The sequence below is a fragment of the Vigna umbellata genome, chromosome 7 (genome assembly GCF_029865625.1).
Source record: "Vigna umbellata cultivar VRB3 chromosome 7, Vumbellata_1.0, whole genome shotgun sequence".
NCBI lineage: Eukaryota > Viridiplantae > Streptophyta > Magnoliopsida > Fabales > Fabaceae > Vigna > Vigna umbellata.
Window position 1 is genome coordinate 20,801,301 of NC_142171.1, and position 22,563 is coordinate 20,823,863.

Below are 22,563 nucleotides of genomic sequence, written 5' to 3' on the forward strand. Positions count from 1 at the left end.
GAAATAGGTTATGGAAAAAAGGGAAGATAGCAAATCTGGACACAGGTTTTAAACAGTAACTTCAGAGATTTTGGAATAGCAAAGTGTGTGGAACTAAGATTGACAAATCAAAGCAAATAAGGAAGAAAACAGGAGAAAAACTAGATAATAGTTAATGAAAATCATTGGATCTTCCAGACACTAATTAATATAGCATAGTCACAAACATCATGGTTGGGACAAAAAAATTATAATTAAGGAGTATTTTTAGAAGCATTTTCCAGGTCCAGAATGGCTCAGTTTGAGGTTAGGTTTCATGAAGGTTGCAAGATTTCAGATATGGACAATTCAAACTTAGTGGCTCTTTCTCTAAAGAGGAGATTCAAGAGGTTGATGGGTCTGTGAAAGCTAAGAGTTTAGGGTTGATGGTATTAACTTTTTCTTTCCTAAAGGAATTTTGGGATACTGTCATATTTGATTTTGATACTTTATTTTCGTGTAAATGATAGATTTAAGGGTGTAACAGTATGCTTATTGTTTTATTGTCAAAGAAAGAAAATCTATATATCAAAGGTGAGAGACTTTTGGCTAATATCTCCGACTGATCGAGTGTCTGTATAAGATGGTGATTGAGTGCACTAATAAGATGTTTGTTAAAATATTATGAAATAGGATGAAGAAGCACATGAACAAATGATTTTTTACTTCTAAACAACTTTATATTATTGATAGAGTAGCTTGTTTGTAGCAATGAGTTAATAGACGAAAGTGAAGTGAGCATAGAAAAATATTATTATATATGGGCTGGAGTATCTCAATGTTCTATTAATTATTTAATTTTCTTAGCTGATAAAAAAATGAAAATCTTACTTATTGGAATAGATTTTGAAAAAGCTTATCGTGTGAATTATGATTTCTTGATTACCGCATAGGAATTTGCTTTTCAATATTATACAGATTTGGAAATCTGTCCACGACATAGTCTTACCCAAGTATTCAACGTGGGTAGAAATTTAAGTGTGATTATATATGTAAAACACTTTAATAAGGATTTTATTTTCATTTTACAAGATGTTTAACATGACGAATGAGAGGTGATGAACAAACATTCACTAGTACAGTTAAAGGAAATGGCACCGGTTATTTTCGCTGATAGACACCGGTTCCTGAACCGAGGCATATTCAGGCGAGGTAAAAAGTGGTAGACTTTATGCCTCGGTTGTGAAACGAGACAAAAAATGGTACGATTCGGCCTCGATTATCAGAACCGAGATTGTTCTTCTCCCTCTACTACCTCGGTTGGAGGCTGAACCGAGACAGTAGGGTCTTTTTTTTATTTTTTTTCGTTATGATTTTCCTAGACTGTCATAGAGTATTCTGGCAGTGGCACAGATAATAATCACAAACTATGAGCGTTATTATGCTCAACGTAATTTCAAAGACTGAAAACATGCACACAAATAATCTACCTTAGTTAATTTTCACTAACACATTACACACTAACTTGCCTAGAGAGTTCACATCTTCGTTGCAAATTACACAAATAAGAAACTTTGAACAAGGAGAGAACTCGATTAAGCAAAACCATGGAGTTCTTTTCTCCGTAAAAGACTGATATATACGTTAGACCAGCTCTTCATTTTTCTCCACAACCCTCACCCCTTTTGCAGATCTGAGCACATTAGCCTGCTTTGAAAATGATGGCAAATTAACACAGGAATTTAATTTTGGTGCCTCGGGCAAATTAACACATTTACCTTTTGCAGATCTCCACAAACGTACAAAGGAAGCAAGTAAAACAAAATCTCAGATTCGAAAAACCCTAATCTGACCCTAATCTCAGATTCGCACTACCACCATCAACATCACAAAAACCCTAATCTGACCACTACCACCACCACTATCACCGCCGCCACCATTGACGCACCACCACCGCTTGCTCTTCCTCCAGAGGCGACGCACTCGCAGGAGATTTTGGAGCAGTAGTCTTCAGAGCGAGACCGAGAGAGCGACGGAGCGAGAGAGCGAGACCGAGAGAGCGACGGAGCGAGAGAGCAAGCCAGCGAGAGAGCGACGGAGCGAGAGAGCGAGGGGAGGCGAGAGCGAGGGGAGGCGAGAGCGAGGGGAGGCGAGACCGAGGGGAGGCGAGAGTGAGGGGAGGGAGGCGAGAGCGATCGAGGGGGCTAGGTTTTCGTTCAATTTGGGGAAAAAAATTGGAGAAATAAGAGGCTTATATGCCTCGGTCCTTCTTGGGCCTGAGGTAGTAGAGGCTTATACGCCTCGGTTCTTCCTACCAACCGATGCAGTATACCCCTTCCACCTCGGGTTTCTCTTAACCGCGTCAGAAACCGTGTCAGAAATCACTAATTAGGCATCGGTTGCTTTCACAACCGAAGTGGTAGCCCTTTTTGGCACCGGTCTAGTCTGAACCGAGGCCTATAAGGCCTCGTTAATTACAAAACTGCCACCGTGTCTGAATAGACAGTGGTTTGGTGTAAACCGAGGTCTATTGTGCGAGTTTAAAAGCACATTTTGTACTAGTGATTGGTGGTGATTATTATAGTTGGATAACGTTGGCGAGTGACTTTTTAACGAGATATTGATTCTATTTTTTACGCTAATTATCAATAATCCTACAATGCCAAAGTCTAGGTTAAAGTGAAAATAAGTTAATCCAAACTCAAAGTTGGGTTAAATTAATTGCGATTATAATTGAGTTAAACATAGATAGAGGTGAATCGGTTTATGCATCATAATCTGGTAGTTATTGTGTGTTGTAGTGGTGTGCTTTCACAAGTGAATTTCAAAATCCAATTAAAAAATTATCGAATTTTAAAATCTAATTTAAGAAATCATTAGGTCTCGAAATCTAATTTAAAAACTCACCAAATTTTTGGAGTTTAGTATACAAAATAATTAGATTTCGAAACTCATTCGATTTTTAGATCTAGTTTAGAATTTACTAGATTTTGAAATTTAATTTTGGAATCCACTGGGCTTTGAATTTCGATTTAGGAAATTAATGATTTTGAAACTCAATAGATTTGGATATTTGGTTAGAAAATCACCATATTATGAAATTTAATTAAAGAACGCTGACCAAATTTTGGAACTTGATTAAGTAGTTTATTAGATTTTAAAATCTGATTAAAAAAGTTTACTAAATTTTGAAATTCAGTAAGAAAAAAATTAAAGGAATTTGAAATCTAATTAAAAAGCTTATCCGATTTTGAAATTCTATTGATAAACTTTTCAGATTTCAAAATAAGATGAATGTCTTTCAAATTTTAAAATCAAATAAATATTTCTTTCAAATTGTGAAATTCAATTAACATTTTTCCTAAACTTCGAAATCAAAAATTTATTTCTTTCCAAAATCGATTTAACATTTTATCTGGATTTCAAAATCCAGTTTTGATACTCTTCTTCTGGATTTCATTTATTAGTTGCATCAACTGGATTTTAACCCTCAAAATAATATACTAACTAACAATATAAGCTCAATAATAACAATAATAATAATAATAAATAATCATAATAATAAATAATAATGATAATGTATGTCAAACCAATATATGTACATATTAGATTGATATGTTCAATTAATCGGATTTTAAAATCGAGTTAATATATTATTTAATTTTTTTATTTAAATATTCAGTTTAGTTTATTATTTTAATATAATTTAATATTTATTAATATTTTCATATTTTATAATATAATTGATTAAACTAAAAAAATAAATAAATAAGCATAAAAAATAATAATAAGCATTTAAGCATAAAAAAATCATATTTATTAATATTTTCATATTTTATTAATATAAGCATTTAAGCATAAAAAAATCATGCAAATAAATAAAAATAATAATAATACATGTCAAATTAACGTATGTTAATTTGATTTCAAAATTTGATTAATAAATATATTTTTTTAATTTTTTGAAATTAAAATTAATTAAATATTTTGTTTAATATAATGTTTGAATATAATTTAATATATATTAATATTTTAATATTATAAAATATAATTTATTAAACTAAAACAAGCAAAATACTCTTAAAAAAAATTGCAAACAAAAAATTCAAAAAATAAAAATAAAAAAGTAAAAGAAAATTCTGGGTTTCAGGAAAGAACAATACCGCAACATGTGATATGTGTTGGTTTTAATTGCGGGTCTTAGTTTTGTGGACTATTTTTCTTTCGGCTTCAAAAGTGATGTGTCGATTAGAGGTATTTTTTTCTGGAATAAACTGTTTTAGACAATTGTGTTAAATTTGGAATAAAATTAAAAATGTTTCTTTTAATTAAGGTAGAGTTGGTTTCCTGGATTTAGTGGAGTTGGTTTCTGAAAATCTTAGTTTCTGGATTTATTTCGTTGATGACAGAAAATAAATTAACCTGTTACATTTTTGACATATTAACAGTAGCTAAAAAAATGAGTTGAAAGTTTATACTTATTAATTGTAGGTGTGATTTTTTTATTTTAAGATAAATTGGTTTTCTTTGAAATAAATTAAAAAAAAATTGGACTTTAATAGAGATAATGTTAAAAATTGGTATATGCATGTTAAAAAATTCGGAAGAGTGATATTTATTTTTTCACCTAACTGTAACGGATGTGAATGTAATATATTTTTATCTTTGCTGATAATTTATTTTTTAACACTGTATAAAATGAGTTATAATTTGCGAGTTTAAAGGCAAAAATTCTACTAATATAGTTAGCCCTGGCGATATCATAGTATTTAATTGAGTAATTAATTGTCTGACGACAGAGACAGAAGCCCTTACGCAATAGTGATGACGTCAGTGTGCATATACGTTGTGGAGCTTCATTGGATGTGTCTGTACCTTGTGCACACAGTTCTTGGAGCGTGGGAAAGTTGGTCTTAGCGCTTGCATTTGTCAAAGAGCTTGTCTCGAGATTTCCAATTAAAAACTTTATCTTCTGTTAATTGCTATTTGTTTATCGTAGGTCGTGGCTTGCACCTCATTTTGTTCCCACCAAATTAGGAAATGAAAACAAAATACTATCAGAGACAAAAAATAGTAAAAAAATTCCCACTCTTGTCATTGCAGAAAGGCACAGAAGCACTTATCAGAAGACGCAAAAGTTTCATTAGAACCAACTTCTTCAACTTTGTTTGCTGAAGATCTTGTGCTTCATCAATACTCAGATCTTTATCAAATACCCTTTTGCTGTTTACGAGCGTTAACGATGCTTTCAGCTACCAACTAGAGACGAACAGATTTTGGGGAACTTGCAAGTGCTTCAAAATTCAAGTTATGGAGGTAATGGTTTGAGTTTTCCGTAAGCATTCTTTCAATTATCATAATAATAATAGTATTGCTTTTAATTCAGATTTAAGATAGAAGAAAAAAATATTACCTTGTTTGAACTGAAGGTACCTGTATTATGCAGATGAAACAGAATCAAGTCATCTGTGTTGTTTTTAATCACATCAAATTTTGTGGGCAATAATCGCAATGTTATAGTCATATATATACAATTCATATTACTAGTACATTTATAGCTTACTTTATTAAATATGTTTGTGCTTGTGTTAAAAAGTGATTTTTTTAAGAAACTGTTGTATATATATAAAAAAACACATGTTTTCATAACAAATAACACTGCTTGTTTTTAATATAATGGATAGTTTTAATATACCCAAATTAATTCTTTTATTTTTTTTCTGTTGACGAATTTTGTACTAAACGGGAGTTGAATGAAAAAACAAGGGTGTATTGAAATTAAAATCTTACTTTTTCTTGTGATACAATTGAAATAGAATGATGATAACGTGAAACTCTATGATTGAGGACTTGTTCTGGAAAAATATATATGAAAAAATAACACTGTTGTATTGCAATTCTCGTAGCAGACTGCAACTATAAGAACACCATCATATTAATTAATTGATAGTCTGTTGCCTTTTTTTATAACATTTAGATGAAGGGGTTTGACCTAAGAAGATAATAAACAAAATCAACAAGCCTAAACTGTAGATCTATTTTAAGCCATTTTACCCTTTTATCTAATCTTGTTCTCCCTTCGTTATAAAATGAGCTATATAAAAGTGTTTTAAATTTGTTGATGTTATATTACTAGATAGGTATAGTAGTAAATCTAGCCATTACCAATATTATAGAACTATGAGTATTCAGACTATAACAATTCTAATGAAGATCTCTCACTTTTGACCTTTAAAGGATTCCAGAATAATGATATAGAATTTAGTCAATCATGTTATTCGAACTGGATAGAAGACTGGTAGTACCTGCCAAAACTCATACATATTATTATTATAACTCCTACTGCTGAACCGAGTATATTCCAATAACTTTTTTAATTATATGTTTTTAAATAAATTATTTTCTCTTTCTTATTCAAAGTAATATATATATATGGAACTATTTCAATAAAAACATTTGAAAACATAGAATATTATTGTTGTTTTTAACGTAGTAACAGTTGTTAGAGCAATTCTCCCTACATTTATGTCTTTTCGTTCCGTGATTCTAAAATTTTTGTATTATCCTTTTAATAACCATCGACTTTTGAATATGGGTTAATATTTTATCGGCATTCGAACGTCGGTTAACACTTCATCAACATTCGTATATCGATTAACATTTTATCGACATTCGAATGCTGGTTAAGATTTTTTTCTAATTTTTTTTATTTCTTATTAAGCTTCCTTTTTGAACTAGGTGAATTGTGTTGGAAGTCTCACATCGACTAGAGAAAAGGATAATTCATAGTTTAGGTGCAAACCTCACTCTACAAGCCGGTTTTGTGGGGTTGAGTTAGGCTTAAAAGTCCACTTCTAACATGGTATCAGAGCTTGGTTAGAGTCTATCCTAGCGAGTTCTAAGTGGGCTTTCTATTCTTCTATATATTCCACCCGCTATCGGGCCGTTATCGGACCACCCAATTTCTACTATCACGCACGAGATGTCTATACCTCGGCGTGAAGGGTGTGTGTTGGAAGTCCCACATCGACTAGATATAAGGTCAATTCATAGTTTATAAGTAGGTGCAAACCTCACCCTACAAGCCAGTTTTGTGGGGTTGAGTTAGGCTTAAAAGTCCACTTCTAACAAATTGTTGAGAAACTACACACTATAATCTTTCTTTTGTTTTCCATTTCCTTATTAAGCTTAATAGGCTTTTGGACTATGGTTAAGTTGTTCAACTTCTTCTAATAAGCAACAACCCCTGGACAAATTCTTGCACTTTCAATGAAATTGCAAATGTTAAATCAACTATAGCCAATATTTGGACCAATAACATTCAATAGATCTCGAAAAAAGGTGATATATTTTCAAACCTTATAAGCAAAGGATCATCATGGGTAATCAAAATAGAACTAAGAAACACACCTTTTTGTTGTCTCCTTCCTTACTCTCTGACCTCTGAACCTCCTACTTCAAATTCTTTTAGTCCGTGCCGAGTGGGAGAGTATATGTAAAAGGCACTCCGACGCTCAAGTCAGTGACTTTGCATGATAATATTTAATAGAAAGTGAGTACTCAGAATTAGTTCAACCTGCTTACCTTTGTGGCTTAGCCTTTTATTTATAAGTTAGTTCATGGATCCTAGACTGACATAGGTCCAATAAAACGAACTTACCTTTAAATTCGGTTTGTTACTCATAAACAACTTTCTCATCCTACAATCAGTTATCAATATCTTTAATCATTTTGTTATTAATTTATTAGCTATTTGTTTGCCCAAACCATGACCCAATAATAATATCTTGAATGTTGGCCCAATTATGGCTCAACATTAACTTAAGTGCTGGACCAACACCAATGACTTAAGCGTTAGTCCAACATTAGTCTATCTGACCGTTAACATAAGGAATAGACTGAACGGTCATGAATGTTAACCGTTCGGCCTATCCTCCAAACCATACATATGCCCTCCAAGTCCGAGTTAACCATTCGGCCTAAGTCAAGGTTAACTATAGGACTTATAATAGGCTCGATATCGTAACTGCTCTTGTCAAAAGAAGAGAGTTGTGCACCATTGGACAACATTCTGAGATGGGTGGTGCTGGTAAAAAGAATAAGAATGTTGTTACTCCTTCTCGTTTGCTCCCTGGTGGTATTTAGAGCTCTGCCTTTTAGGCCATGAGATAAACTTTAACTTAGCTGAAGACGAGAAAAATGTAGTTGAGCATATATCTAATAAACAATTGGTTGACTCGGCTCTTCAGTTATGTTGTCGAGTGAAGACCTTGTGAATCCCCATAGAGCTATGAATTGCTCCCTAGTGGACGAGAACGAGAGTTCACTGAGAACGTTTCTCACCTCTCGGTTTGGCCAAGGAGTTCACCAAGAACGTTGCCTAGTAGACGAGAGTGATAGTTCATTGAAAACGTTCCTCACTGCTCGATTTTGCCTAGGAGTCCATGAAGAACGTTCCCTAATGGACGAGAGTAACAGTTCATTGAGAATGTTCCTCACCTCTCGGTTTGGCCTAGGAGTTTATGGAGAATGTTCCCTAGTGGACAAAAGTGATAGTTCATTGAAAACTTTTATCACCTCTCGGTTTAGACTAAGAGTTCATTGAGAACATTCTTATTGAACAAGAGTGATAGTTCATTGAGAACTTTTAGTACCTCTCGATTAGAACTAAGAGTTCATTGAGAACGTTCTTAGTGGACGAGGGTGCCAGTTCATTGAGAACTTTTATCACCTCTCGATTTGGACTAAGAGTTCATTGAGAACGTTCTTAGTGGACGAGGGTAACAGTTCTTGAGAACATTTATCACCTCTTGGTTTGGACTAAGAGTTCATTAAGAACGTACGAGGGTGACGGTTCATTGAGAACTTTTATCACCTCTCGGTTTGGACTAAGAGTTCACTAAGAACATTCTTAGTGGACGAGGGTGACAATGTCGGAACAATCGGTACCGTTATAGAGTCGCGCAGCGGAATAAAATACTCGGAAAGCGTGTTACGGTCACAAATCAAGTTTTGATAGTCCGTTTTAGAAAAACAATTTTCTTAGAGAAAATTTATCAAACAGTTGATATGCGTAAAATGTAAAGAGTATAGAGAGCAAGAAAATTCAACACAGAATTTTTATCCTGGTTCGATTCAAAAGAATCTACGTCCAGTTGTTAATCACTATAAAAAGTGATTAACGTTTTCACTAAAAACACTTTTACAAATTACAATAAGAGTGAATAAAAACAAATAAAAAACCTTCCTTCGACGAACGAACCGGAAGATGACCACCTTGCCAACTCGAAGAGAACCGCTCCGACTATCGACACACGAAACGCGAGCTTCTCCTATTCACGAGACCAGGCAAAGCACTTGAACTAGCTTTTTAGAACTTCCTCAGATAACACTGTATTCTCAAAAGCTCAGAGTTTTTTCTAAGAGTTCTGGAACTCATCTATATAGCCCACTGGTCTAAAGTTTGCAAAGATGAATTATAACTGCCGCAGATAATCGATTATTGTTAGTGATAATCGATTATTCGAGTCCGTTACAGGGTTTTCAAAAAGTGATAATCGATTATCCTGAGGAATAATCGATTATTCCAAAGACTTTTGGCAGTTCTCATCAGAACTGTGATAATCGATTATTCGGAGTAATAATCGATTATTCCAGAGCAACGAGGTTTTTCAGAAGGGCTCAGGATAATCGATTATAGCTTCTAATAATCGATTAAATGCGTAGCAGTTCTAAAAATACGAATTTTTCTAAGTATTACATGTTGAAGACTTTTCCTAATACATTTATAATCTACAAATTGCTTTTAAAACAACAATAACAATGTATCATCTTTCAACATCATCAAAATTGTTTATCTTCAAATTTACCAATGCTCTTCATTGGTAACAATCTCCCCCTTTTTGATGATGATCAAAAATCACTTTTTAAAAGCAATGTTGGGTTATCTGCAAAAGATACAAACTAAGAGACAACAGTAGGAGTTAGTAGTAACTGCACATATTTCTCCCCCTTTTTGATCATAAGCAAAAAGAGTGATAATGCTCCCCCTTAATATGAGCTCCCCTCAATTAAACAGTGTAAGTACTAAAACAGTAGATCATTTTATTCAGGAAAACATTAAAGAGTACAAGGGCACATAAAGCAAGACATGAAGATGATAAAACATTCTAGGAATTCAAAACAAACAAACATGAAAGCACACTAATCAGAAAATCCTAAATCTAAAATTCAGGACTTGGTGGTCTCTCTAGAGGTTGGAGATTAAAATGATTTTCAATGTTTCCAATGCGAGTGTCAAGGTCATTGAACTGGTCGATCACAAATTCTTCATGATTTTGTTGCCACTCATATATTTGGTCAAAGTGAGATTGTTGAAAGAGACGCATATCCTCCAGTTGTTTAGACAGGTTTGCAAAATGCTCCTCCATAGTCAGGGATGAATTTGAAGGCATGTGAGAAGGACCATCATCAGCAGAGGTAGCAGCTGGGACAGGATCAACCATATGGGCCTCCATATCGTCATTGACATTTTCGTGGTGATCATCATCCTTGTGAATGATCACACGGCCACGAGCAACAAAACCCATTTGGCGAAATGTTGTCTCACCAATTTCAGTGCCAATTGCTTGAATGGAGGTAGTGAGTTCGCCGTCCACACTTACACCTTTGTATTCTAAAATTCGAGAGATGAGAAGTGCATATGGAAAATGATAAGAAGAATATTTCTTGGCCTTTACCATGGTGTCGGAGATGAGGGCTGGCCAATCAATGTGGATGTGATTTAAAATCCCATATAGTAGTAGAAGATCTTGCTCCGAGCATTGAGCATGGTTAGTGGCACGAGGACATAGGATCCATACAATTAAGTAATGAATCATCCTTTCTTCAACCTTGAATCCACCCACAAGCAATTGTCGACGATTGATTTGGTGTTCAGGATGACGCAAAAAAGATTGAAAGGCGAGGAGACGATTGAAGTCCGGAACTCCAAGATGGACTTTGACAGCATCATCCCATAGTGTGAGTTGTGCAACATTTGTCCATATGTCATCATCCAGAATTATAGGGACACCTTTTACCTTTGTTGTGATGATGCCGTCACGATAACGCATATTGAAGTAGAAGACACGGATAAGATCAGGGTATATGCACCCCTTTTGCTCCACTAGATGAGTAAGTCCTTGAGCACGAAACAAATCTGGAAATTGAAAGCCATAATAACGATAAAAGTCGAGACGGATGAACTTTACCGCCATGATTCGGCGTTCTTGCCAGAAATGAACATAGTCACCATGTTGCTCCTCATCTGAAATCCAACCTTCGATGGAAGCAGGACGAACATTGCGGGAGCGAGAGGAAGAAGCACCAGCAGTCCTCCTTCGGGTTCTTCTTGAATCAGCCATGAGAGAAGTGGGCACAAAAGAAACGTTGGAAGGAAAGAATAAAGAGGAGAGATTTGGTTCAGATGTGGGTACAGCAGGTTTCTGGGTGCAAAGAAGTGAGTAATAATCGATTATAGGGGGCTATTTATAAGAAAAAATGGAGAATCTAGCCGTTTATGACCGTTTCCAGCCGTTAGGATTCACTGTAACGGCTATATTTTTGAAACAGATCGCGTAATAATCGATTATTCTAAGTGATAATCGATTATCTGCTCATAAGTCACTTTCCAGAAATTGTGTAATAATCGATTATTCATGAAGATAATCGATTATCTTCGCATACAAGTCCAGTTTTGGTTTTGAATATGGATAATCGATTATTTGTAAGTGATAATCGATTATCTGCGAATAGGGGTTTTGGCCAAAGCTAAAAATAATCGATTATTATAAGTGATAATCGATTATCTGCGAATAGGGGTTTTTCCAAAGCTAAGAAATAATCGATTATTATCTTTTGATAATCGATTAAAAGCGCTGATCGTACCAGAATTGAGAAAATTTTATAAAGTTTGAATTTAGGACATATCTAACACTCCTAACTCTCTTCTAAGCTCATAGAATCTATCTTTAGGTAGTGCTTTAGTGAAGATATCAGCCAATTGATGTAAAGTGTCAATGTATTCAATTTGGCAATCTCCCTTTTGAATGTGGTCTCTCAAGAAATGATGTCTAATTTCAATGTGCTTAGTTCTGGAGTGCATTATGGGGTTCTTAGTGAGGTTGATAGCACTAGTATTATCACATTTCAGAGGAATGTGATCAAGGAAGATATCAAAATCCTCCAGTTGTTGTTTCATCCATAAAATTTGGGCACAACAATTTCCAGCAGCAATGTATTCAGCTTCAGTGGTAGACAAGGCTACACAAGCTTGTTTCTTTGAATGCCAAGACACTAAAGAACAGCCCAGAAAATGACATGTTCCACTAGTACTTTTCCTATCAATCTTACAGCCACCATAATCTGCATCAGAATAACCTATCAAACTAGGTAAAGCATCAGAAGGATACCAAAGTCCAAAAGATGGGGTGCCTTTAAGGTATTTCAAAATCCGTTTGACAGCAATGAGATGAGATTCTTTAGGATTAGCTTGGTACCTAGCACACACACACACACTTTGCATAATGTCTGGTCTACTAGCAGTTAGATAACGTAAGGATCCTATCATTCCTCTAAACATGGTTTCATTTACTCCTTCACCAGATTCATCCTTATCTAAATAGCAGGACGTTGCCATAGGTGTGTTGGCCTCTTTACAAGTATCCATACCAAACTTCTTAAGCACTTCTCTACAATATTTAGTTTGGGAGACAAAAGTTCCCCCATCTATTTGCTTTATTTGCAGTCCTAAGAAGAAGTTAAGCTCACCCATCATAGACATTTCAAATTCACCTTGCATGATTTGTGCAAATCCCTCACACAATGAATCATTTGTAGACCCAAAAATGATATCATCTACGTATACTTGAACAATCAAGATATGTTTTTCTACTTTTTTAATAAACAAGGTTGAATCAACCTTTCCTCTAGAGAAGTCATTTTCAATCAAGAAAGTACTAAGTCTTTCATACCAAGATCTAGGTGCCTGTTTTAGACCATACAAGGCCTTTTTCAACTTATAAACATGATTAGGATATTTAAAATCCTCAAAACCAGGAGGTTGACTAACGTATACGTCTTCTTTAATGAAACCATTTAAAAATGCACTTTTCACATCCATTTGATACAATTTAAACTTCATCAAGGATGCATACGCAAGTAACAATCTAATTGCTTCTAACCTGGCTACTGGGGCGTAAGTTTCATCATAGTCGATACCTTCCTCTTGGCAGTAGCCTTTTGCAACTAACCTGGCTTTGTTCTTGGTGATGTTGCCATCTTCATCAAGCTTGTTTCTAAACACCCACTTTGTTCCAATGATTTGATAATCATCTTGTCTAGGAATGAGTTCCCAAACATCATTCCTTTCAAATTGATTGAGTTCTTCTTGCATAGCAACACACCATTTATCATCTTGAAGAGCTTCCTTTATGTTCTTAGGTTCTACCTGAGACACAAAAGCTACTGCTAAGCAGAAATTATTAAGATTGTGTCTAGTAGTTACCCCTTTTAACATATCTCCGATGATGTTGTCCAGAGAAAGTCCTCTTGGTTGTTGATAGCTTTTAGGATCAACTACTTGATGTTCATTTTGAGTTTCTGGAGGATAGTTTTCATTTAGATACATCTCTTCAAGAGCTTCCCTCAAATAATCCTCATCACCTGCAATTGGTTTATTTGACTCAAGAGGGTTCACCTCAAGGTCCACAATTTCATCAAAGACAACATGCATTGATTCTTCAATTTTCAGGGTTCTTCTATTAAACACCCTATATGCTTTGCTAGTTAAAGAGTATCCTAAGAAGATTGCCTCATCAGATTTAGCATCAAATTTGCCTAGATTATCTTTACCATTATTCAAAACAAAACATTTGCATCCAAAGATTTTCAAATGAGATACATTTGGTTTTCTACCATTAAACAGTTCATAGGGAGTTAGCTTAAGAATAGGCCTAATTATCATTCTGTTCAACACGTAACAAGCAGTACTAACTGCATCAGCCCAAAAGTGTTTTGGCACATTAGATTCATTTAAAAGAGTCCTAGCTAGTTCTTCTAATGACCTATTTTTCCTTTCAACAACACCATTTTGTTGGGGAGTTCTTGGAGCAGAAAAATTATGAGCAATTCCATGTTTTTCACAAAACTTTTCAAAAGATTCGTTTTCAAACTCACCACCGTGATCACTTCTCAAGGTTTTGATTTTCAAATCCTTTTCATTTTGAACACGTTTTGCAAATGATTTGAATGCTTTAAAAGCTTCACTTTTCAAGGTTAAGAACAATGTCCAAGTAAATCTAGTGTAGTCATCAACAATCACAAGAGCATAGTAGTTTCCACCAAAACTTTTAATTCTAGATGGACCAAACAAGTCCATATGCAAAAGTTCTAAAGGTTTTGATGTTGAAATCATGTTTTTAGACGAAAAAGAGGATTTGGTTTGCTTTCCCTTTTGACATGCAGAACATATTTTGTCTTTCTCAAATTTTAATTTAGGCAAACCAATCACAAGATCTTTTGAACTCAATTTATTTAAATGTTGCATATGAATATGCGCAGCTCTTTTATGCCATAACCAAGGATTTTCCTCTTTGGCAACTAAACATGTTATACTATGACTAGATGCATGTTCAATATCAATCAAGTAAATGTTATTATGCCTAACACCTTGCAAAGCAATTTCAGTAGAATTTTTAAAATATACGGTACATCTATCACTTTCAAAGGTTACCTTGAGACCCTTGTCACATAATTGACTTATGCTTAGGAGATTGTGTTTGAGACCTTCAACGCATAATACGTCCTTTATAGTCAATGTGTTTCCTCCTCCAATGTCTCCAGTGCCAATGATTCTACCTTTGTTATTATCTCCATAGGTCACAAATCCTTGCTTCTTCTTCTCAAAAGAAATAAACCTTTTCTTGTCACCGGTCATGTGTCTTGAACAACCACTGTCAAGATACCACAGTGACTTCTTTGACTTAGTAAGTTCCTACAAAACAAATTTTAGCAAGACTTTAGGTCCCCAATCTTATTATGGGTCCTTTGGGTTAGTTTATGCATAATATACATCATTTTACAATTTTAACCCATGCATATTTACCATTTGGAACACCAAAATGTTTGATGTTGCATTTGTTTGAGGTGTGACCAAATTTCATGCAGTAAAAACAACAAGCCTCATTCACTTTATTTTTCACAAGAGTTCCTTTTTCTACCCAAACTCTACGAGTTCTTATCACTTTATATTTTTTGTGTAGATGCATGTTTCCACTTCTAGCATTGCTTCTCTCAAAGATTGTTTTGGCATGTGACTTAGACTTATTTGCCTTTGCAAGTAAATTCTCAAGAATGTCAATATCAAACATATGACTTTTACATGATAGACATTCAGCAGGTTGTATAACAGTATCACATTCAGATAATTTAGTTTCCAAATTACTAACTTTGTTTCTCAAAACAACTTCATCATCTAGTGCTTTTTCATACCTCAAATTCAATTCATCATGCTCTTTCTTTAGCTTTTTATGAGCAACATCAAGTTTTTCAGATTCATTTAACAAATCAAGAAATGCCTTTTGTAAGTCAAACTCATCACTTGACTCTAAGCTAGAATTACTTACTTGGCTTCCTGCATCTTCTAAGTCTGCCATTAAGCACAAGTTTGCTTCTTCATTTGAATCGCTTGAACTTGAAGAACTAGAAGCATTGTCTTCCCAAGCTATGTAAGCTTTCTTCTTCTTTGGAAACTTTCTTTCTTTCTTTTCTTCACTTTTCCTATTCTTAGGACAGTCAGTCTTCACATGACCCCTTTCTCCACATCCATAACATTTAATGCTTGATGGAGATCCTCGATTTTCTTTCCTTTCTCCATGGTATTTGTCTTTTCCCTTTGCTTTCATAAATTTAGCAAACTTCTTAATCATAAGACTCATGTTTTCCTCATCGTTATCGGAATCATCATCCTCAATTCTCTTAGAACTTTTTCCTTTTGAGATTTCAGACTTGAGGGCAAGCGTCTTTCTTTTGCCTTGATCCTCTTCTGTAGTTAATCTTCTTAGCTCAAGCTCATGCTCACGAAGCTTTCCAAAGAGAATCGCCGTTGACATTTGAGTGAGGTTTTGAGACTCCGAAATGGCAGTCACCTTTGGTTGCCAAGACCTGTCTAATGATTTCAATATTTTCACATTCAATTCATCAGTGTCAAAAGTCTTACCCAAACCTGTCAGGTGGTTCACAATGTGAGTGAAACGCTTCTGGACATCAGATATTGTTTCTCCAGGCTGCATTCTGAACATCTCATACTCCTGAATGAGCGTGTTCTTCCTTGCACGTTTCACGTCGTCTGTACCCTCATGTGTGACTCTGAGGACCTCCCACATCTCCTGTGCTGTCTTACACACTGAAATTCTATAAAATTCATCAAGTACTACAGCAGATGAAATAATATTACGAGCCTTAATATCAAATTGGGCTCTTCTACTTTCCTCAGGAGTCCAATTAAAGTATGGTTTTTCTACTTCTACACCATCAACAGTTCTTTTAGGAATATAGGGACCATTTAGCACAGCTTCCCAGATGCCTCTGTCAACAGACTCCATAAAAATTTCCATTCTGACTTTCCAGAATGCATAGTTATCACCCGTAAAAAGAGGTGGTCTGTTGATGGATGCACCCTCAGCATATACTTGATTTTGATGACCGGCCATTTTCGCAAAAGTTTGAAAGAATATCAAAGCAAGCTCTGATACCAATTGTCGGAACAATCGGTACCGTTATAGAGTCGCGCAGCGGAATAAAATACTCGGAAAGCGTGTTACGGTCACAAATCAAGTTTTGATAGTCCGTTTTAGAAAAACAATTTTCTTAGAGAAAATTTATCAAACAGTTGATATGCGTAAAATGTAAAGAGTATAGAGAGCAAGAAAATTCAACACAGAATTTTTATCCTGGTTCGATTCAAAAGAATCTATGTCCAGTTGTTAATCACTATAAAAAGTGATTAACGTTTTCACTAAAAACAGTTTTACAAATTACAATAAGAGTGAATAAAAACAAATAAAAAACCTTCCTTCGACGAACGAACCGGAAGATGACCACCTTGCCAACTCGAAGAGAACCGCTCCGACTATCGACACACGAAACGCGAGCTTCTCCTATTCACGAGACCAGGCAAAGCACTTGAACTAGCTTTTTAGAACTTCCTCAGATAACACTGTATTCTCAAAAGCTCAGAGTTTTTTCTAAGAGTTCTGGAACTCATCTATATAGCCCACTGGTCTAAAGTTTGCAAAGATGAATTATAACTGCCGCAGATAATCGATTATTGTTAGTGATAATCGATTATTCGAGTCCGTTACAGGGTTTTCAAAAAGTGATAATCGATTATCCTGAGGAATAATCGATTATTCCAGAGACTTTTGGCAGTTCTCATCAGAACTGTGATAATCGATTATTCGGAGTAATAATCGATTATTCCAGAGCAACGAGGTTTTTCAGAAGGGCTCAGGATAATCGATTATAGCTTCTAATAATCGATTAAATGCGTAGCAGTTCTAAAAATACGAATTTTTCTAAGTATTACATGTTGAAGACTTTTCCTAATACATTTATAATCTACAAATTGCTTTTAAAACAACAATAACAATGTATCATCTTTCAGCATCATCAAAATTGTTTATCTTCAAATTTACCAATGCTCTTCATTGGTAACAGACAATTCGTTGAGAACTTTTATCATCTCTCAGTTTGGACTAAGAGTTCGTTGAGAACGTTCTTAGTGGACGAGGGTGACAGCTCTTTGAGAACTTTTATCACCTCTCGGTTTGGACTAAGAGTTCATTGAGAACGTTCTAAGTGGACATGGGTAATAATTCATTGAGAACTTTTATCACCTCTTGGTTTGGACTAAGAATTCATTGAGAATGTTCTTACTGGATGGGGGTGACAGCTCATTGAGAACTTTTATCACTTCTCGGCTTGGACTAAAAGTTCATTGAGAACATTTCCTAGATTTGTTGACACTATCTCACAACCTGTGATTGAATGGAAACTGTTTGGTTTTATTCACAACAAAAGTACAAGCACAAAAGAATTAAAATAACATAAGTCTTGGTTAAAGAATTCAATTGAAACAAAACATGATAGCAAAATTCAACTGAAGTAAAACTTGAGATGAATTGCATTTCAAGTATTAGGAATGGCTTTTCCGTTCAATAACTCGATACGATAAGCTTCATTCATCAAATCTTATGTGATACGAAATGGTCCTTCCCAATTGGCCGCTAATTTTCCATGAGCTCGGTTTTTCCTAGCTTCTTCCCTTTTTCATTATTGCCGAATAATCGCTTTCCATCCTTTTTTTTCTCTGACTGTTGAGGCTTCATGTTGTTGTTTTATCCGTCAAATTCACATATCTTCTATGTGGAGAAATTCAGCAACTCTTTCCTTGACTTCGTCTAAGGTTTTAAGCAGTCTAGCAATTAGACGTTCTACAAACGATCCTGCTTTTAGGCATGAAGACAAGTTGTTGATGATAAAGGATTGATGAACATCTTTAACTCGTCGCACTGTATCACTATATCTTTTCATAAAAGCTTTTAAAGTGTCTTCCTTCTCCTGTCTAATATTCACCAACGCTATGTGCGTTAATTCTTGCACTCAACTGCAAGCATATTGTCTCCCGAAAAGAGACTCTACGATGGCAAAACAGTCCACACCGTATTTGGGGTAAGGGTGTTATATCATTCCAATGCCTCTCTCCCTTGAGTGATAATGAAAAAGCTCTGCACATCACTAGGGTCACTGGATGAGTAAAATGTCATCCCATTAATGAACGTTCTGAGATGATCATTTGGATTTGTGGAACCATCATACTTATCTAACATAGGAGGAGGCTTCTCCGGCATAGGAGTTTCCATAATAGTTGTCGTGAAGGGAAGTAAACCTTTTGAAACTATTTGCAGAGGTATTGCTGTAGGTATGGCCTTATTGTTTACTTTCCTTCCATCTCGACTGTCCGGATTGACGAGGTGGGATGTTGGCTGGTTATGACTGGCCACGCTGGAACGTTCCTCCCGATCGCGATTCCTTTGGGCCGACGAAGCTGCTGACGCCGAATGCTAAACGAGTTGTTCACGACGAACAACATTCTCCGCCCTTAACGCCGTAATCTCCTCCTCGTACTTCCTCTACATCTCCAATAGTTGTGTTTGCATTTAGGCTTGCATATCTTTGATCAACTCCCTCGTACTTTATTGTTCTTCTATGTTTCTTATGGTCACCATTGGGTTTCTTCTGCTTACTATGGGCCCTCGGTGGGCGTCAAAATGTTTTTGTATATAATTAATATGACCGAGAGACACACCTTTCTGTTGTCACCTTCCTTACTCTCTGACCTCTGAACCTCCTACTTCAAATTCTTCTAGTTCGAGCCGAGTGGGAGGGTACCTGCAAAAGGCACTCTGACACTCAAGTTAGTGACTTTGCGTGATAATATTTAATAGAAAGTGAGTACTCAGAATTAGTTCAACCTGCTTGCCTTTGTGGCTTAACCTCCTATTTATAAGTTATTTCATGGACTCTAGACTGGCATAGGTCCAATAATACGAACTTACCTTTAAGTTCGGTCTGTTACTCATAAAGAATTTTCTTATCCTACAATCAGTTATCAATATCTTTAATCATTCTGTTATTAATTTATTAATTGTTTATTTGCCCAAACCATTGGTCCAATAACAATATCTTGAATGTTGGCTCAATTATGGCCCAACATGAACAACTTAAGCATTGGCCTAACACCAATAACTTAAGTGCTGACCCAACATTAGTCTGCCTGACCTTTAACACAAGGAATAGACCGAACGGTCATGAATGTTAATTGTTTGGCCTATCCTCCATACCATACAAAATCATCCGAATCAGGCTTCATCATACGCTCAGGGTGAAATGGCAATCCCATAATGAACTTACCCTCTCTGGATTATAAGTATTAGGGTCATAAAACCCTTCAATCAAACCATCAGGTGCAAAGGCCATTGAAACAAAACGTTGGGCCATTCTCTTCACCCCCTTGATGGTGATAGCTATTAACCCAAATATCCATTTTTTCATCTTCTAAAGAATTCTTAAACCAACGATGCACAGGTGTGTCCTCAACCACTTTTACATCGTGCCTATGCCTATCATAATCGTCAAAATAAATTAAAAATAAAAATGTTAACCTGCATTCGAACGCCAGTAAAATGTTAACCGATGTTCGAAAACTGGTAAAGTGTTAATCGGCGTTCGAAAGTCAATAATTATTAATAAAAAGGACAATATAAGAATTTTAAAGGTCTAGGACGAAAAAGTAGAGGTATAAGGAGAACTGCTGCTCGAGTAGTTATTAATATGGTATATGTAAGACAACATATTTGTTTTATTTTGAGTTATAATAGATAACCCTCCATAAGTTTAGTTTATTTTACATAATGTACAATTTCTTCTTCTCTGTTTTATTTTATTTTTAGATGAAGTCTTGACTAGTTCCCTTGACGAGATATTAGTAGAGGAATAAAAATGAAACAAAATTTTCTGAACATAATATTATTATACAATGTTCTTGTGATTTTTGATGCAGCAATTGTTTTACAGATTCTGGGTTGTGTATTTTTGAAAACTAAGGCCTGTTTATGTACCTAACTATAGATCTGTATTACCATATTTTTCTATTTAGTACTGTCTAAAAAGTGATTTGAACTTTTATTACCTAATTTATAATGACCTAGCTCATCTTAATGGTTACACTAGGCTAATTTAGACAAGTTCAGCTAATGTAGTAACTGCCATGCTCATCTCCTGATTTTAGGTATAGTTTCCATTCACTTCCTCTCATCATTAAGAGATGCTAACCACCACTGTCATCTTGCTTAATAAAATAACTGGCAAAGACATCTTTTAGGAAACACTTTTTTAAGTTTGTGTTTAACTGATATTGGCCATTATATTGAAAATAGTATATTAAAAGAACTATTCAAATCATGGAACCTTTCTATGTCAGCTGAATCAACTTTGTCCATTTTTAACTAGTTTATCTGTTTGCTAGTTAGCATTACCACATAACTGAGTCTCATACTGTAGATATCAACTCTGCTTTTTGCTTCTGCAACTAAACTTTTGCCTCGGTTGATGCATGAATGAGCTAATCCAACGTATAATTAATTGACCCTTTCGGAATTGTTTTTCTTTTCACTTTATAACTATTTTTTGTAAGATATATATACTTGTTGGTAAGTAGGTTTAATCACATTGAAGTATGACTCTCCCACAAAGATTATATTCTACAAATTGTTCATAACACAGATTCTACGTAGCAGATATACTTAGTTGTAATGTAAAAAAATATCCCACACAAAAGCTAACATTAAAAACCGAAAAATAAAAGTTTCCATTATCCAAAGTGAGGAAATTGAAGGGAAAAATAGAAGAGGAAATAGGCTTAAAGAAATAGGAGAAAATGTGCTCAAACATCACTTTTTCTTTTACGATTATTTTGTTCTTTATCTTGTTTATTCCTTTAATATGTCATCTTGTATTCAGGTTAGAGTACCCTTTATAACTTCCTTATCAAATATGATATCAAATGAATGCACCAAACTCAACGACAACATGCATGTTGATTATGGTTTCAATTACATGGTTGTGAGTAATGCTAATTAAATTAACTAGGTTTTATCATTTTTTTCAACTATATTTTATCCAAGAAAGAACATGAGATATGATGCATGAATCATCATCTCTATGAATATGGTTCTAAATTGAGAGATTCAAAAAATTTAGCTCTTTATACATATATATATATATATATATATATATATATATATATATATATATATATATATGATTAATTTTTCTTTTTATTAATTTGGTATTTGCATACCAGCTGTTAGCAAGACCTTTTATTATTATTATTATTATTATTATTATTATTATTATTATTATGTTTTATTCTAGAAAGTCTGAAATCTATTATAAGAATTAAAAAAGTTGACATTTTCAATATGATTCAATATGTAATATCCCAATTGTAGAAGTCAATGAAGAAGTTGTAAATGAGTTGACTTGCGTATTGTTAAGTGCTAATAAGCTTTGTCAATCTTTCGCAACAAACAACCTTTTTGACGTGGATTATATGAATAAGTAAAATTTACTTTTTCTTTATCTTTAAAGGTAATGAAATACTTATGCAGACAATGATAACATAAATTTAAGTTCAGTTATAAAATTTACTTAATAAATTCTAATTTCATATAAAAAAAGTTGTCACCGCATAATTTATATTTGAATATCATTTAAATTTTCCTTCGTATAAATTTTTATCAAACATCAAATTACAAAATTTAAAACATATAAATAATAGGTTTGTTTAATGCAAAACAAATATATTGAGTAGTTAAGGAATCAAACTCAATGTTAGACAACTAGTGCCCAAATTTTAAATTTACCTCATTTAAAGCTAAACTTGAGTTCTATATTATTTTTTATAAGTCCACCTATATGAGTTTTAAGTACTTATCAGATTAA

General features: G+C 34.4%; 1 protein-coding gene across 1 annotated transcript; it reads right to left on the reverse strand.

The window, feature by feature from the left end:
• Window positions 1-10,181: 10,181 nt before the first annotated feature.
• On the reverse strand, window positions 10,182-16,382 carry LOC148195386 (uncharacterized). The gene is made up of 3 exons (XM_088095185.1): window positions 15,624-16,382; window positions 15,330-15,521; window positions 10,182-11,444 (listed from the first exon to the last, which is right to left on the reverse strand). The coding sequence occupies exons 1-3, from the start codon at window positions 16,380-16,382 to the stop codon at window positions 10,182-10,184; spliced, it is 2,214 nt and encodes a 737-aa protein (XP_087951311.1).
• Window positions 16,383-22,563: the final 6,181 nt, after the last annotated feature.

Excerpts from the sequence above, each read along its gene's own strand:
- LOC148195386 (XM_088095185.1), bottom strand. The coding sequence starts at position 16,382 with ATGTGGGAGGTCCTCAGAGTCACACATGAGGGTACAGACGACGTGAAA. Across the intron at positions 15,522-15,623 it reads TAGAAGATGCAGGAAGCCAA|CTAAAGAAAGAGCATGATGA; the intron begins GTAAGTAATTCT and ends GCTCATAAAAAG. Across the intron at positions 11,445-15,329 it reads TTGAGAATTTACTTGCAAAG|AAACCTGCTGTACCCACATC; the intron begins GCAAATAAGTCT and ends CTTTGCACCCAG.